Source organism: Heloderma suspectum, chromosome W, assembly GCF_057233095.1.
Source record: "Heloderma suspectum isolate Gila_16-S chromosome W, 16-S_ref, whole genome shotgun sequence".
In the NCBI taxonomy this organism is placed as follows: domain Eukaryota; kingdom Metazoa; phylum Chordata; class Lepidosauria; order Squamata; family Helodermatidae; genus Heloderma; species Heloderma suspectum.
Genome location: NC_139475.1, coordinates 59,945,521 through 59,964,103, shown reverse-complemented (window position 1 = coordinate 59,964,103; position 18,583 = coordinate 59,945,521). Strand labels below are relative to the sequence as shown.

Here is an 18,583-nt window from a genome sequence, read left to right as displayed (position 1 = left end):
GAATAGTAGGGTTGGAAGGGGCCTACAAGGCCATCGAGTCCAACCCCGTTTCCTTTCATAATTTTGATGGTTGGTCAGGGGAAGGGCATCTAATTAGATACAATGTTTGAGATGGTGTTTTTGTTAGAATACAGAGCCATAAAGCCCTCTAATTTTACAGTGCAGACCAGGTAGCTTGTAGAAGCTGGTTTGATGACATCTGAGCTCCAAGCCTTGATAGTATCCTGTCAATGCCTGGGCCTAGTTCCAGTCAAGAACACTCTATTGAAACCCCATGGTCCACTGATAAATGTTCAATAGCAAGAGCGCATCATTGTGATCGTTTAAGTGATCATGAGTTTGCCCTCTTGCTTAATAAGAAGTTCTCTGTGGATCACAATATAATCTACCCAGTCCAGTATTCTTTGCAAGAATCCCAACAACCAGAAGTTGGCTACCTTAGAGGTAGGCAACAGGGTGCCCTCCATACATTTTGGACTGCAACTCCCGTAATTCCCATGTAGCCTGCCCAGTAGTCAGGGTTTATGAGAATTTTAGTCCTAAACTTCTAGAGGGCACCAAGTTGCTTGACCTGGCCTTCTGTGCATTGTATCCCACATTCCTTCTACAGCAGGTGAACAGCGGCGAAAGAAACGATTCTGATTGCACAGGAGATGCATTGAACTGTGGAATGGTGGGGTAAACTCCAACATTCATGGTTAGGACTTATATATGCAAATGGTTTTTTTAAGCTCTCCTCTCCCCAAATTCTTCAACCTGTGTAGATTCTGCACATCAAGAAAATTTGCATGTACGTTATCCTGTGTTCATATAATTCTGCTTTTGCTTGTCATAAGGGGCAAAAATCCTTGCAGGTCACTGAAACCGGGCCCTCTGACTCCTTGAATTCTTGCTTCATTTCCCCTCTGGCTTTTGAAACTTTGGTAGGAATTGCTGGCATACTTTCACAAGATTAGCTTTTGTGATCTTAAGGGCTTGGGACATCCTTTTTTTAAAAAAAAGGAAAGCAAGTAAGCTAGGATTCTGAGGGCACTGGATTCTGCTCTCTTTTGCACTCCATGCGTACACAACGTTATCACAAAATACACACAACCCTGTTAATGGTCAGGCCTGTTATTCAGAACTTCCAGATCCCCATCATAACAGGAGCCCTGAGTAGGGATGTACAGATTCCCCACCGTCTGTTCCAGTGGGGAATCTGCCTGGCGGGGAGGCGACCCAGCTTGAGGGCCGCTTACCTGGTCCATCCTGGACCTGCTCGCCTCTGCGCCGATTGCCATTTTTTTAAGCACCATGGCGATCGGTAGGATGTGCCCATAGACTTATACGCAAAATAGAGCCATGAATCTTGCGTATAAGTCTATGGACACATAGACTTAAAAAAAAAAAAAGGCAATCTGCGCAGAGGTGAACGGCTCCAGTTAAGCAGAATCCTCCCGGAGCGGAGGTAAGTGGGGCCATCCCGCCACGGATTCCTCATTTGAATCCGCAGCAGATTTCTCTAACATCCCTAGCCCTGAGTGGGGAAGAATGCTGTGTTATGGTAGACCATATGCCAGACAAAGCATATGTCAACAGGCAAGGGGGCATCTAGAGCCAGGCTAATCAGTGAAACATTGATGCTTCTCCGCTAATCGGAGATTCCTCTGATTCGTCAGGACAGAGCACATGAAGGGGATGTGCAATGCCAAAGCGGACTAGTACAGTTGCCAAAGAAGGTGGCCCAGCAATTCAGAAGTTCAGTCCAAGACCTCTCTCTTGTCAACCAGATGCAAATGTTCTCCAGATTCTATAAGGGGACCCAGTTGCTTGATAGGCTAAAAGTCCCATGACTTCATGAATTTTTCTCTGCCTCCCTGTTTAGTAATTCTCAGGGTCTTGGCGAAGTATACAAGTAGTAGCCATAGAGTGGTGATTCTCTTGGTGCAAGGATTTTAAAATGCTTCTGGTGGTTGCAGACCATGTAGTGCAAGGCAGCTACGGGTGTACGAAACCCCGCTTACCTGGCTCCGCTGGGGTCTGCAGGTGGGGGGAGGAGATCTGTTCCCCCGGAATCCTCGACGGGGGGGGAGGCAATCCGTTCCTCCACCCCCCTGGAATCCTGCCCAGCTGGCTCCGCTCTGCGGCCAGTCTGCAGAGCTGCCGGCCGGGCCAACCCACAGCGGGGCCTCCAGCCGCTGCTGGGCTGCTGCGGATGCAAATGGCATCCTGCGTAGGGGACGCCATTTGTGTCCCTACGCCGGCCCGTGATAGGCTACATATATATTTACGTAGCCTATCACGGCTAAATCAGGGACGCAAATGGCATCCCCTATGCCATTTGCGTCCCTGCTTTAGCCGTGATAGGCTACATAAATATTTACGTAGCCTATCACGGGCCAGTGTAGGGACGCAAATGGCGTCCCCTACGCAGGATGCCATTTGTGGCCGCAGCAGCCAGGCAGCGGCCGGAGCCGTTGCTGCTGCCGCTGCTTCATCCGTCGCCGGAGCTGCAGCCAGGTAGGCTCCGTTTCGCGGGGCTTTTGCGGGGTGGTGGGGCGGGTTGCTCCGTTCCGCCACGGATTCCGGGGGGGCGAATTCACTGGAATTCGGCCTCCCTGGGATCCGTGGTGGAATTCTCTAACATCCCTAAAAGCAGCCTTTGTTATCATGAGCCCAGTCTTGTGCTGGAGGTTGAGTGGTGATACCTTGCTTAGGCTGTTCTGACAAGGTGGAAATAACCCTGATAAGTTATGCTTGCCTCCAGTTGTGCTTGCCTCCACCCCCCTCCCCCCTTTCTTCCAAGTCCTCTGGCACACTGTTTTTTTCCTCCCTTTCCTTTTCTCATTTGCAATACTGTTTGGAGAAAGTTAGAAACAGCTGGAGAGGCTCTTGCTGTTTCTTACCTTTTCCTAATTGCAGCATGTGAGAACTCCAGGGAGGGAATGTGAGCTGTTGGGCGTTATTGCCAGAAGACCAGAGGTTGCTAACCTTGAGTATGGGTTGTCATGTTGTGTGAACCCAGTCAATCTGGCCTACTTTATTGGCTCTAACCAACAGCTAAGGAACATTTGACTCCTGGTTAGAAATAGCCATTGATTCTGCCTTAGTTAGAGTACCACCCCACCCTTTTCAATACATGATTTTCTTGGTCTGTAAGGGAAGGGAGCCTTACATATTCTGTACTGATCTAGCTTTGCGCACCGCCGCTTTTATTTTATGCAAACATCGATTGGGGCATTGCTCTAGGCCTGGTCTAGGCTGTGGTAAATGCAGTAATCGCAAAGTCCTTTGCTGCCCTCTGGTGATAGTTCAAGTGCATAGCATATCATCTTTTAAAAACCTGGTACTTGTATGTTTTTCCCCTTCATGGATCACTGCCTTGTTGTGGCGAAGGGGCTTGCGTAACTCAGTGAAGCCATAAGCTATGCCGTGCAGGGCCACCCAAGACGGACAGGTCATGGCAGAGAGTTCTGACAAAATGTGGTCCACTGGAGAAGGAAATGGCAACCCACTCCAGTATTCTTGCCAAGAAAACCCCATGGAACGTATCACAAGGCTAAAAGAGATGACGCCGGAAGATGAGCCCCTCAGGTCGGAAGGTGTCCAATATGCTACTGGGGAAGAGCAGAGGGTATTTCCAAGTAGCGCCAGAAAGAGTGAAGCGGCTGGGCCAAAGCCGAAAGGACACTCAGCTGTGGATGTGTCTGGTGGGGAAAAGAAAATCCGATGCTGTAAAGAACAATATTGCTTAGGAACCTGGAATGTCAGATCAATGAATCAAGGTAAGCTGGAGGTGGTCAAACATGAGATGGCAAGATTGAACATCGACATCTTGGGAATCAGCAAACTCAAATGGACAGGCATGGGCGAATTTAATTCAGGTGACTATCATATCTACTATTGTGGGCAAGAATCCCTTAGAAGAAATGGAGTAGCACTCATAGTCAACAAAAGGATGGGAAAAGCAGTACTGGGGTACAATCTTAAAAATGATAGAATGATCTCAGTACGAATCCAAGGCAAACCATTCAACATCACAGTAATTCAAGTCTATGCCCCAACCACTGAGGCCGAAGAAGCTGAGGTTGATGGGTTCTATGAAGACCTACAACACCTTCTAGAACTAACACCAAAAAAAGATGTCCTCTTCATCATAGGGGATTGGAATGCTAAAGTAGGAAGTCAAGAAATCACCGGGATAACAGGCAGGCATGGCCTTGGTGTACAAAATGAAGCAGGACAAAAGCTAATAGAGTTTTGCCAAGAGAACATGCTGATCATAGCAAACACTCTTTTCCAACAGCACAAGAGGCGACTCTACACATGGACATCACCAGATGGTCAATATCGAAATCAGATTGATTATGTCCTTTGCAGCCAAAGATGGAGAAGCTCCATACAGTCCGTAAAAACAAGACCTGGAGCTGACTGTGGCTCAGATCATGAGCTGCTTCTTGCAAAATTTCGGCTGAAATTGAAGAACGTCGGGAAAACCACTAAACCATTCAGGTATGACCTAAATCATATCCCTGATGAATATACAGTGGAGGTGAGGAATAGATTTCAGGGATTAGACCTGATAGAAAGAGTGCCTGAGGAACTATGGACGGAGGTCCGTAACATTGTTCAGGAGGCGGCAACGAAATCCATCCCAAAGAAAAGGAAATGCAAGAAAGCAAAGTGGCTGTCTGAGGAGGCTTTACAAGTAGCTGAGGAAAGAAGGGAAGCGAAAAGCAAGGGAGAAAGGGGAAGATATACCCAACTGAATGCAGAGTTCCAGAGAATAGCAAGGAGAGACAAGAAGGCCTTCTTAAATGAACAATGCAAAGAAATCGAGGAAAACAATAGAATGGGAAAGACTAGAGATCTCTTCAAGAAAATTGGAGATCTCAAGGGAACGTTTTGTGCAAAGACGGGCATGATAAAGGACAAAGAAGGCAGGGACCTAACAGAAGCAGATGAGATTAAGAAGAGGTGGCAAGAATACACAGAAGAACTATACAGGAAAGATCTGAATGTCCCTGATAGCCATGATAGCGCGGTCACTGAACTTGAGCCGGACATCCTAGAGAGTGAAGTCAAGTGGGCCTTAGGAAGCATTAGTAACAACAAAGCTAGCGGAGATGACAGTATTCCAGCCGAGCTATTTAAAATCCTAAAAGATGATGCTGTTAAAGTGCTGCATTCAATATGCCAACAAATCTGGAACACTCAACAGTGGCCACAATACTGGAAAAGGTCAGTTTACATTCCAATTCCAAAGAAGGGCAACGCCAAAGAGTGTTCAAACTACCGCACAATTGCGCTCATTTCACATGCCAGCAAGGTGATGCTCAAAATCCTACAAGCTAGGCTTCAGCAGTATGCGAACCGAGAACTACCGGAAGTACAAGCTGGGTTTCGAAGAGGCAGAGGAACTAGAGATCAAATCGCCAACATTCGCTGCATCATGGAGAAAGCAAGAGAATTCCAGAAAAACGTCTATTTCTGCTTCATTGACTACGCTAAAGCCTTTGATTGTGTGGATCACAACAAACTGTGGCAAATTCTTAAAGTGATGGGAGTACCAGACCACCTTACCTGTCGCCTGAGAAACCTGTACGAGGGTCAAGAAGCAACAGTAAGAAGCAGAGATGGAACAACCGATTGGTTCAAAATTGGGAAAGGAGTACGACAAGGCTGCATATTGTCACCCTGCTTATTTAACTTATATGCAGAGTACATCATGAGAAATGCCGGGTTGGATGAATCAGAGGTCGGAATTAAGTTTGCTGGGAGAATTATCAACAACCTCCGATATGCAGACGATACCACCCTAATGGCAGAAAGCGAAGAGGATCTCAAGAGCCTCTTGTTGAGGGTGAAAGAGGAGAGTGCAAAAGCTGGTTTGAAACTCAACATTAAAAAAACGAAGATCATGGCATCTGGCCCCATCACTTCCTGGCATATAGAAGGGGAAGAAATGGAAGCAGTGACAGATTTTACTTTCTTGGGCTCCAAGATCACCGCAGACGGTGACTGTAGCCCTGAAATTAAAAGACGCTTGCTCCTTGGGAGGAAAGCTATGGCCAACCTAGACAGCATAGTAAGAAGCAGAGACATCACCTTGCCGACAAAGGTCCGTCTAATCAAAGCTATGGTTTTCCCAGTAGTAATGTATGGCTGTGAGAGCTGCACTATAAGGAAGGCTGAGCGCCGAAGAATTGATGCTTTCGAACTGTGGTGCTGGAGAAGACTCTTACGAGTCCCCTGGACTGCAAGGAGGTCCAATCAGTCCATCCTAAAGGAAATCAACCCTGAGTGCTCATTGGAAGGACAGATAATGAAGCTGAAGCTCCAATATTTTGGCCACCTAATGCGAAGAGAAAACTCCCTGGAAAAGACCCTGATGCTGGGAAAGACTGAAGGCCAAAGGAGAAGGGGACGGCAGAGGATGAGATGGCTAGATAGCATCACGGATGCAATGAATATGAACTTGAGCACGCTCCGGGAGAGAGCGCAGGACAGGAAGGCCTGGCGTGCTATGGTCCATGGGGTCACGAAGAGTCGGACACGACTGAACAACAACAACTTGTATTGCAGCCAGAGTTGTTTCCTTGATATTAATTACGGCAGATACTTCTTCTACAACACATTTCTTTGTATAAAGTTATTTTTATAAAAAATCTGAGCTAGCATGCTGCGGTGAAGGAGGCTTTGAACTGGAAAACTGAAGGCAACCCAACAGTTCTTGGTAGATGGTTTTAAAATTCCTTAGGCCTATTATTTTGCCTATGGTGCATACATAGTAAAATCAATACCAAATTGAGATGAACCAGGTCCATGTGTTAAATAGGCATTGCTGATTATCTCAGTGCCTGAGTTGTGCTTGATAGGTTAAAGAAACTCTTTGTCACCTGTTTCCTTATCTGTCAAAACGTAGGTAGAAAGTGGGCTGTTGATGCGTATTTTCAAAGGCAGCATGTTTTATAGGCTTAGCTGAATGGTTGCAGTGCTGAGGGATGGTGGTGTCTGCCACTGATAAATTAGTCTTAAGGAAATCTTTTCCATACTGAATAGAAAAGGAGACACAGGCAATCAAATGTGTGTTAGGGGTGAATATTTGCCATGCCAAAGGTGTGTGAAAGAACAGCTTTCACTAACTTATCAGGCCTGATAGTATTTTGTCCATGTGGCAGCCTCATGCCCCTACCAAGTCCAGTTCTTGTGGCCCAAGAAAGGTTATGGTAATACATCAATATATAGACTAAATTATATACAGTGAGTTTTGATTCCACCCCAAACACCCCCCCCCCCCCGTCTTTCAAGGAGAGTGCTAAACAGTTAGGGACATCCAAAGTTGAGAGAACTTGTAAACTTGTTTATTGTAAACAAGAACTTGTGTTGTTCCACATTTGTAAATGTGTAAATACACTCTGTTCAGGATAAATTTATTTAACTTAAAAAAAAACCCTGAGCCAGAGATTTCTGCCTCACAGAAATCCAGATTCCATACTGAGTATATGTAACATCAATCAGTGCAATGGTTCAGGTTTAATGCCAAACCCTGGTTTGAGTCCTGAGGCTCTTGCATGCTGTGTTGCCCACACACTTTCGCGCTTTCTTTCCTTCTTCATCCACTCAACTCCACTGTACTTTCCCTCATCTTCTTGAGCCAGAGTAGTGCTCCCGTTGCCCCCTGGACCATGCACAGTTCCCTCCCTTCTCGCACAATGCCCTTTCTGGAAATCTGCAGGTCGTACTGTTCTGGCTACCTCTGTTCAACATGTGGCTACATAAGGCATTAATAGTGTGAAGGGCCACATTCTGTAGTGCACACCAAACATGCTAGATGCTGTTCTTTCTAATCTTGTTTCTCTTTGCTTTTCTGAATTGCCCAAGAAATTGCACAAAAGCTATCCAGTAGTTGTGTGATGGTTTCCTATCTACATTTTGACAAAGTAGGCAGAGGTGTGGCTAAATGACAATAACAGATATGTTTGTTACCAAGACAAAGCCTGGCGGCAGGATGTGGGTAATTATACAGGCAGAAGTGAAGGCCAGCTGGTCAGGGCTTGGGAGTGGAATCAAGGGGAAGCTCAAATGTTCCTACAATGTGGCAGCATTTCCATGTTCCAAGAGGTCAGAGGGAGTAGTTTGAAGTGCTGGCAGATGGACCTTGGCAGCATCGGGTATTGCAAAGGCAAGTGTGTTTGATCTCTGAAAGTTGCAAGTGGGAGGTTTTAATAGCCTTCTCATATGAAATGGTGCTAGAAATGGCTGCCACTGGTGGTGGCCGTAATCTTGGAAGATCACTTAATTCGTGGGTGTAGTCTAATACACCAGGGTCTTAGGCTTTTATTGGGGTAAGAAAAATAACCTGCAATGGTCATAAGTGGACCGATTTAGAAAAATATTCTTAAAATATTAGTAAAATATTCTAATACATAATTTGGGTGACACACCCAAATCTTTATATGTATTTCATATTCCCTTGTAGAGAATAAGAAGTACTGTTTGTATAACTACAGCTAGTAATGGTTTTTAATTACTTGTTAGCCACTTTGGGAGCAGTACCCTGAAGGTGTAGGATATACATTTCTTAAATAATAATTAGAGTAGTTACTGTTACTATAACTATAACTTTTGATATCATATAAGCTTTTGACACCATTGACCATGGTATCCTCCTGGATTTGACTCCCTGGGATGGGTATCGGAGGCACTGCGCTACAGTGGTTCCGGCCCTACCTGCGGGGCCGATGTCAGAGAGTGAAATTGGGTGACCATTCCTCGGCCCCTCGGCAGTTGCGCTATGGGGTGCCGCAGGGCACCATCTTGTCCCCAATGTTGCTTAACATCTCTATGAAGCCACTGGGAGCGGTCGTCCGGGGATTTGGAGCCAAGTGCCATCAGTATGCCGATGACACACAGCTCTGTCTCCCTGTGACATCTGAACCAGGAGAGGCTGTGCAAGTCCTGGACCAATGCGGGCCAGGTTTAAGGTTTTGCTGCTAGTGTACAAAGCCCTAAACAACTTGGAACCAGGATACCTGAGAGACCTCCTTCTCCCTTACCAAACTGCCAGGTCACTGAGGTCATCAGAGGGCTCGCTCCTGGTGGTTCTATGTGGACCTATGGCCTGATTGGAGTCCACCAGAAGAGCCTTCAGCATGGCATCCCCCTTTCTTTGGAATTCCCTGCCCCTGGAGGTCAGGCAGGCACCAACACTGCATAATTTTTGTGAACCACCCAGAGAGCTTCGGCTATTGGGTAGTATAGAAATGAAATGAAATTAATTAATTAATTAATTAATTGTTTCTGGTGCCTCCTGAAAGCACCACTGTTCCAGGAGGCATTCCTTAATTGACCAGTTATGGTTTTTATTGGCATTGTTTTTTTTAAAACAAGTATAATTTTCATATGGTGTTTTAATCTTTCTATTCTTTTATTCTTGTGTTCACCGCTCTAAAATCTGTTCTAGATATGAAGCGGTATAAAATATTGTAAATAAATAAACTATAACCACCCAGAGAGTTTCGGCTATTAGGCGGTATAGAACTGTAATAAAGAAACAAACTATAATGTAGTAGTAGTAGTAGTAATGACATCTTTATTAGTATCTGATTCTAAAATTTTAAAAAATCCTCCTTCAGTTTTAGTCTGTATAATATAACTAGATCCTATAATAAAAGAAATTCTCCAATTAAGTGCTCAATCCTACACATATTTAGACAGAAAGAAGTACTACAACTCCCAGCATTCCCCAGCCAGCCATGTTTGCTGGGAAATGCTGGGAGTTGTAGGACCTTTTTCTGTCTAAACATGCATAGGATTGTGCCCTAAGTTGTGTAAACAGGATGTCTACCTATAAGTGATTTTAGGTGTTCGGTAAATACATTTTAAGGAAAATTTCCAACGAAGTTTTGCTGCTTCATGCTGATGAGTGCCTTCATTTTTCCTGGATTGATGAAAATACATGCATATGCACACATTGGGCCAGGTTGCATGATTAAACTGATGGGTGGCCATTTTGATTATTCAAGCCACAGCTTGTCATGTCATCTGAACCTGGGGACTGTGGCTTATGTGAGGGTTAAACAACAGGCCATGGGTTCTGCAAGGGTTGTTCCACCTTTGCATAACCTATGGTCCCTGGGTTAGGACAACATGACAAACCGCGGCTTGAATATTCAGGATGGTGCCCATGGGCACTGTGGCTTGTTGTGGCTTAAATAAGCCACATCCAGCTTGGTGAACATGCGAACCCAGTCCGTGTCAGTCACACACTCTTTCTGTCTGTCAAGATACATGATGGCCTTCATCAACTTTTGTTTACCTTTTTCCTGTTCTCTCTCTCTTTCTGCAGCATAGGTGCTGAAAACTCATCAGCATGATGGGGTCTGAAAACCCAAGCCTGCAGAACCCCAGCTGTAAAATCATGACGTTCCGTCCAACTCTAGAGGAATTCCAGGACTTTGGAAAGTATATTGCTTATATAGAATCACAGGGAGCTCACAGAGCTGGGCTTGCTAAGGTGAGTTTGCTCTGGGCTTCTTCACTAGGTGGTCTGGGAAGTGGTTGTGGATAATCTACCTAAGGTCTGCAAACTAAAGGGTTTAAGGGGCAGGAGATAATTGCAGGCACTGGGGCTGAAAGTCAAGGGTGCACAGTTGTGCATGTAAAATATAAAATGTATGTCTTGGATGTTTTGAGCATGAGCATTCAAGTCTATTGGGGCACTGTGATGACTTTATCTGGCATGGCCGAGGCCTGCCCTGCCCTGCCCGAGGAGACCCCACTGCAGCTGCTCCACTCCCAAAGCCACTCACCTCTCAGCCAAAGCAGCGAGAGGAAGACGCAGCAGGCTGTTTGGGAGCAGCAGCAAGTGGGGAAGGCCAGGCAAGCAGTTGTGGCTACTATGCAGCGCGTCCTGGAAGTAGCAGGGAGATGCTGCTCAGCTGGCCAGAGGCCTGGGGGGCTGCTCCAGGAGAGTGTACTTAATGAGGCAGCATTGAGGCAAAGGGAGAAGGACAGAGAGAAGATGGAGGAAGCAAGTCAGAGACCAACATTGACTGAAGGCTGACAAGATGCCATGGATTTGGAGGAGGAGGAGGGAGAGAAAGCAAAACCACGTGGAGGACAAGGACTGCAGGCAAGCCGAGGGAGGGGACAAAGGCCAGATGAAGGAGGTGTTTCAGCCCCTAGCCTAATTCCTGCAGCTCTTAGTGTGTTGAGAAGAGGAAGAGCGGGGGCTGTAAAGATGGAAAAGAGAAAGGGGTGGAGAAACATGCACTGACCTGGCAGGAAGAAACGGAGCCTAAGGCTGCAGGTGACGGGAGACTTGGCAGAAGAGCTGGCTCAGCTCCAGAATGAGTAAACTATGGGGTGGAAGGTCCAGGCATCCCTGGCCCTTATCCTGTGGAAGCTGCTTATCTGGGTCCTCGGTGGAGGTGTGAGAGTGTGGTTAGAGAAGCCTGTCTCGAGGAACAACTCCAGGGGGAGGGCAAGGCAAAAGAACTCCTGGCGTCAGAGCTAATTTCCCCAGCAGCCTGGGAAGACAGCAAGAACGGAGGAGCTTCTCTGCTTACTAGCCAAAACACACAACTTTAGAGAGACTTGGCTGGGAGGAACTTTGCTCTAGCGGTTCCCTGGCCTGGGAGTTTATATGTTGTTTTGTGTGGGCTGTCAGTGATGTAACTCGACACCTGTTGAGTAATAAATTTTACGTTTCAGCAAGAGTTTGTGGTCACGTGATCTTTGGAAGCAACGGAACAAGGGGGATTTGATGTGCCTCTTCCAGTGGACCCGCCAACAGGCACATTAACCAGCAAGATTTTCTCTGCATGATTGTATCTCACTGCTTCATAGTTGAGGCTTATTGCCCTCTCTTGGCACAAAACCCCATGCATGAGACATTTAGCAGGACAAAATGGAGCACAGCTCCAGTAAGGCATGAGAGTTAAGTTATGAGAGACAAAGTCTTCATTAAAGCAGATCAATTGCTAGTTGTTTTACACTTTCACTGGGGAGTTTGGTATTGATGAAAGCTTTCCTCGTCATGTAACCTTGTCTCATCAAGTGCACTAATTAATTTCACTATGTCTGATCCTTAGGCATAGATTCTTTAAACTAGCTATCAGCCAATCTTAGATTGCAGGTTGTATCGCCCTGGCCATGGGCGTTGAACTCTTAGGTTAGAGGTGCCAAGATAGTGATACATCAGACTCAAAGGTTTGCTTACAAGGAGACTTCATTGGGTAACTTCCAGCACACAGGCGTACCCAGTGGCTGGATCAGACAGCTTCTCTCAACCCCGAGCCGCTGGGCACAATGGGTCTTATACCATACATGTCAGCCAGAGGCAGCACGACACTAGCACGCGCCCTGGCATTCATTCCCAGCATAGGCTAGAAGTGTTTGGTTCTCAGCACAGCCACCTGCAGCTCAGCATAAGCACACAGCTTCACCTCTCAGGCATGGCCTGATAAGGCTGTCTGCTCATTAGCAAGCAATGCGCTGAGAAGGCTGTTATCGGCCCTTTGACTCATCTGCACATGCTCAGAGGCTTACTAACAAGGGAACTGCACCAATAATGAACTTCAGCAAGTACTGTGGATCTCTAGGCCCCTCTAACACTGCAAATGACTTGGCTACGCTCCTGGGGCCAATACACAGGTACAATAAGATTTCCCTCTTCCATGGTACCAGGGGTTGGCTTTGCTAGGTGCTTAACTCTTGTGTCTTAAGCACCCTTTTTGGGCAGATAAGAAAGTACTTTTCCTGTGGAGAACTTAAACACTGTTTAGGTCAGACTTGCAGATAGATAGGGAAAAGTGTACTGAGTGGGAGATAGTAAGGATTGCTGTTTCATTCCATTGTTTCCCAGACTTCAGTACTTGGGACATTTTTGCCCCCACCAATAAAACTGGAGGCACACTTCACGCTTGTATTCAAAAAGATATTGGCCATGTTCGTACATCAGTTTTTCAGCTAGGAATCCTGGGTCACTAAACCACAGTTTATGTAAGCTGCATGCACAATGTGGTTTAATAAGCCAGGATTGCTTGTTTAAAAAGTGATGGATGAACATGGCCATTTTCTTGATCAGCTCCCAGAGTAATGGGCAGGCTTCCTCCTTGCAACTTCAGTACAGCCCAGTTCATACTGCCGGTTGGCGTTCTGCCTTCTCCTTTGTCTCAGCCAGTCTGGGCAGTAAGAATGGCTCTTGAGATTACTGCTTCACTTGGAACGATACTGCCATCTGTACATTGGGAGATGGTGGAGGAATCAGTGCTTACACGGGCCCTTGCAAGGTACATAATATGGTGGATGCCTCTGACTTGATGGCTTAAGTTTCCAAGGCACAATATCACTGTCTTGGCACTGACAAATCAATATAAGGGGTAGCTCTCTTTTTTCTGGATTGTGTTTTTGGAAGTGGTTCAGGAGAAGTGTGTGATCCAGATCTTCCTATATAGATGGTGCAGACATCCCGGGAGCTCTCTGCAAACTATGGTTTTCAAATGGGGAGCAAGTGTCTTAGAGCCACGCTCCTTCCTGCCTTCTCTCTTTGTCATGCATCCCCCACTCTCCCTTTCCTTGTCATTTTGAACCACCGTTTTCTGTTACATCTGTACCAGTACTAAGAAGGTTCCCTCTTCACCAGGGTTTCACACTCTTGTTAAAATGGGAAATCTTGTTAGCATTAGCTGGAATGAGATGATGCCAAACTATGCTCAAAACTGACAAGGGAAGTGAGGAGGAAATAAATTCAGAGCAAAGAAGGAAGGTGGTGGTGGGGAGCACACATTCTGGGGACTTACTCCCGATTTGCAAACAGTCTACATCTTTTGAAAACTACATGTGTAGTGGGTTTCTCCCTTCTGTTTTTGTAAACATGTGCCTTTTTAATCTAGTGGTTTGTAGGCAGTTATTCTCTAATTCAGCCTGGCCAGTGCCTTTAATCTTGCGTTGCTGTTGCAGATTTCAGTGTTGTTCAGTTTCCCAGGACTTCTCTGTATATGATCCAGATAGCTGGCCCCTATCTAGACAGCTGACTCAGCATGGCTTCCTTGGTTACTGTGAAACAGATGGTTTGCTTCCTTACTGAGAACTAACTCTTAGTTGAGTTGCACTCTAGGTAGCAGCCACTTGGCAGTACCCCCTCGGTAGTATCTGCTGTAGAGTCACAAAGCTTTTTATTTTAAGCCCACATTAGACAAAAATTATTCTCAATGTTGCCTGGGGAATCTGTGTTTGAGAGTGCAGTTTGAACATACAGAGGTATGTTTGCAGAATCCCATGAGGTTGGAGTGACAAAGGGGAAGGAAGGAAGGGATACACAGACTGAGGTTGGGATAGGGAAACCAGCACACACACCAGTCTAATAGCTGTTCCAGAAGATGTTCTGACTTCTTTAGTTGCCAGTGGGAGAAATCACTCAGAATACCTCTTTTTGGTACTTCCATGCCTCTTATATCCCAGCCCCAAAAGTTGACTCTTCATATTCCCTTGCATTGAGTGAGGGACTGTTGAGGATCCTGCCTTCGAAAAGGATACTCTTGCCAGTGGTTTCTGCCCAAAAGGACCTAGTATTGGCCATTTTTGTTATCAGTTGACCAGTGAGATATTGCCAAATAATGGTCAAGTATCTTTTTAAAAGCATTAACTTCTTATTAGAAAAACAAAAAAATATATTTTAATCATCAACAGGTTTGATGTTTAGGTGAATTATAAAAAAACCGAGTTTCCCAATTTCATTGTTTTACAGTACTAGTTAACTTAAACTTTGAACGATGTAAGGTACAGTTTCTCTTAAATGTGAACAATTAACTGAACAGTTCTGGCTTTTACAGAATCATAGAATCATAGAATAGTAGGGTTGGAAGGGGCCTACAAGGCCATTGAGTCCAACCCCCTGCTCAATGCAGGAATCCAAGTCAGCGCATCCCTGACAGATGGCTGTCCAGCCTCGTCTTGAACGCCTCCAGTGTGGGAGAACCCATCACCTCCCCAGGTCATTGGTTCCATTGTCGTATTGCTCTAACAGTCAGGACGTTTTCCTGATGTTCAGCCGGAATCTGGCTTCCTGTCACTTGAGCCCATTATTCTGTGTCCTGCCCTCTGGCATGATTGAGAAGAGATCCTGGCCTTCCTCTCTGTGACAACCTTTCAAGTGCTTGAAGAGCCCATCCTATCTCCCCTCAGTCTTCTCTTCTCAAGGCTAAACATGCCCAGTTCTTTCAGTCTCTCCTCATAGGGCTTTGTTTCCAGTCCCCTGATCATCTTTGTTGCCCTCCTCTGAACCCTTCCCAGTTTGTCTGCATCCTTCTTCAAGTGCGGTGCCTAGAACTGGACACAGTACTCCAGATGAGGCCTAACCAGTGCTGAGTAGAGGGGAAGTAGTACTTCCTGGGATTTGGAAGCTATGCTTCTATGAATGCAGCTCAAAAGAGTATTTGCCTTTTTTGCAGCCCCATCACATTGTTGGCTCATATTCAGCTTGTGATCTACAACAGTTCCAAGATCCTTCTCGCTCGTAGTGTTGTTGAGCCACGTATCCCCCATCTTGTAACTGTGCATCTGGTTTCTTTTTCCGAGGTGCAGAACTTGGCGTTGATCCCTATTAAATGTCATTCTGTTGTTTTCTACCCAGCACTCCAGTCTATCAAGATCACTTTGAATTTTGTTTCTGTCTTCCAGGGTATTAGCTATCCCGCCCAATGTTGTGTTATCTGCAGATTTGATCAGCATTCCCTGCACCTCCTCTTCCAAGTCATTAATAAAACTGTTGAAGAGCACTGGGCCCAGGACTGAGCCCTACAGTACCCCACTAGTTACCTCTCCTCAGTTTGAGAAGATCACATTGATAAGCACTCTTTGAGTCCGATTCTGTAGCCAACTGTGGATCCACCGGATCGTTGCTTCATCTAGCCCACTTTGAGCTAGTTTGCTCATCAGGATATCATGGGGCACTTTGTCGAAAGCTTTGCTGAAGTCGAGGTATATGGTGTCTACAGCATTCCCACAGTCCACAAGGGAGGTTACTTGATCAAAAAAATGAGATCAGATTCGTGTGGCAGGATTTGTTCTTGACAAATCCGTGTTGGCTTCGAGTAATCACTGCATTGTTGTCAAGGTGCTTCCAGATGGATTGCTTGATCATCTGCTCCAGAATTTTCCCAGGGATTGATGTCAGACTGGCTGGTCTGTAGTTCCCAGGTTCCTCCTTTTTGCCCTTTTGGAAGATAGGGACAACATTAGCCCTCCTCCAGTCACCTGGCACTTCCCCCATCCTCCATGATTTCTCAAAGAGAATAGACAGCGGTTCTGAGAGTTCTTCTGCCAGTTCCTTTATTACTCGAGGGTGCAGTTCATCTGGCCCTGGAGATTTGAACTCATTCAAAGTAATTAGGTGTTCCTTGACCATATGCCTGTCGCTCTCAAGCTGCAATCCTGCCCCTTCAGCCTGCACTTCGCCTTTGCCAGGGGGGTCATAGACCCTCTTTTGGGAGAAGACTGAGCCAAAGTAGGAATCGAGCACCTCTGCCTTTTCTTTGTCATCTGTTATCATTTTGCCATCCTTATTTAATAGCTGAACCACCATTTCTTTCCTCTGCCTTTTACTATGCACATAGCTGAAGAAAGCCTTTTTGTTGCTTTTAGCATCCCTCGCTAACCTCAGCTCATTCTCAGCTTTAGCCTTCCTGATGCCATTCCTGCAATTCTGTGCTACCTGCCTGTACTCTTCCTTTGTTTCTTGGCCTTCCTTCCACTTCCTCTATGTGTCCTTTTTTGTTTTCAGGTCATCTCTAAGCTTTTTGTGAAGCCACATTGGCTTCTTCTGTTGTCTTCCACCTTTTCTTTTTGTTGGAATTGTTTGTAATTGTGCCTTGAGAATTTCCTTTTTTAAAAGCTCCCACCCATCTTGGACTCCTTTTCTTGTTAGCGTTGCTTGCCATGGGACGTTACTGATCATTGTTCGGAGTTGATTAAAATCAGCTTTCCTAAAATCCAGGGTACGCGTTTGACTACACTCGGCTTTTGCTTCCATTAGAACCAAGAACTGAAGTACAACATGGTCGCTTTCCCCTAGAGTTCCTGTAACTGCTGCTTTCTCCACTAAGTCATCTCTGTTGGTTAGGATCAAGTCAAGGATAGCCGATCCTCTAGTTCCTTCCTCTACTTTATGTAGGAGGAAGTTATCTGCCAGTATCTGTTTCCCGCCTCCCAGCTGAGCAGAGCAGAGCAAGCTGCTCCAGCAGCTGGTCCAGGGACTAGAGAAGCAGGCAAGCTCCCAGAGAGCGAGCGACCAGAGTGAGCGAACAGGGGGAGCAAACAGGAGTTGGCCAGGGGAGTTGCAGTGGTAGAAGAGACAGGGGAGACGGAGACAGGGGAGACAAAGGCTGAGAGGTAAGTGGGCTGCAGGAAGCCCAGGGGGCTGCCCTTTATCCTTCTGAGTGGCTGTGAGCTCACCAGGTGCTTCTGAGAGCTCCAACTGAATTGGGGTGTGTGTGTGGCCTGAGTACTCCCAGTAGCTGAGCAGGCAAGAAGCTTCAGTCTGTTTCCCGCCTCCCAGCTGAGCAGAGGAAGCTGCTCCAGCTGGTCCAGGGACTTCAGAAGCAAGCAAGCTCCCAGAGAGCAAGCAATCAGAGCAAGCGGACAGGGGGAGCAAACAGGAGTTGGCCAGGGGAGTTCGACAGGGGAGGTCAAGGGGGAGGCCCCTAACATTTTTTTCTTTTTTCTTTTTCTTTTTTAACAAACTTTTTTTCTCATTTATTTGTCTTGTAACACACACTTCCACACCAGTGGGACTCTGCTTTTAACCTCTATTGAGTACAGGAACAGGCACAGGCTAGTCTAGAACAATCAGAAAGCTAAACACAAAAAGGGAAAAGAGGCTATGGAAGGACAAGACTCTCCAGTGGTGGTGACCTGCAAGGTGTGTGCAATGTTTGTTTTCTTGCCTGAGAACAACATGGCCTACACCTGCAACAAGTGCAAGTTGATCACGCTGCTGGAAGAGAAAGTAAGAGGACTAGAGCAGCAACTGTCGACCCTCCGGGGAATAAGAGAACACGAAGAGTTCTTGGACAGAATGGGGGAACTACAGCAGCAAAGGGAAGACCAGAAGCTTGAAGAGCAACAGCAAGCTGAGGCAGAAGTGGGAAATGCTGAGGTGAGGAAAAATGGAGTAGAGGATACTCCTTGGAAAAGGGTGACAGTTAGGAGCAGAAGAACTAGACGCCACTCTGCACCAGTGGAAACAGTGGAGCTGTGGAACCGATTCCAGGTACTTGCGGAGGAGACTGGAGGACAGCCTGCAGAGGAAGAATTACAGGGGAACCTGCATGAGAGTGAGCAAGAGGCTGAAGGTCAGTCAAGCAGAGGCGATAAAACCCAGGCCTACAACAAGAAGAAGAGAAGAGTGGTAGTAGTGGGAGACTCCTTCCTGCGTGGGATCGAGACCCAAGTATGTCGCGAAGACCCGTGGACTCGCCAGGTATGTTGTCTCCTGGGAGGACAGATTAGAGACGTTACTGAAAGGTTGCCTGCACTCATAAAGCCCACTGACAGGTATCCCTTTCTTCTCATCCATGTGGGAACAAATGATACCGCC

The 18,583-nt window shown here is 46.3% G+C and overlaps 1 protein-coding gene across 3 annotated transcripts in view; it reads left to right on the top strand.

The window, feature by feature from the left end:
• Nucleotides 1-18,583, top strand: part of LOC146334066 (lysine-specific demethylase 4B-like) — a 365,953-nt gene that overhangs the window by 52,528 nt on the left and 294,842 nt on the right. For all 3 annotated transcript variants that reach the window (XM_084824982.1, XM_084824984.1, XM_084824983.1), the window contains one exon: nt 10,331-10,498. In XM_084824982.1, the coding sequence (XP_084681108.1) occupies nt 10,355-10,498 (144 nt within the window). In that variant the 5' untranslated portion in view covers nt 10,331-10,354. The remainder of the gene's footprint in view (nt 1-10,330; nt 10,499-18,583) is intronic.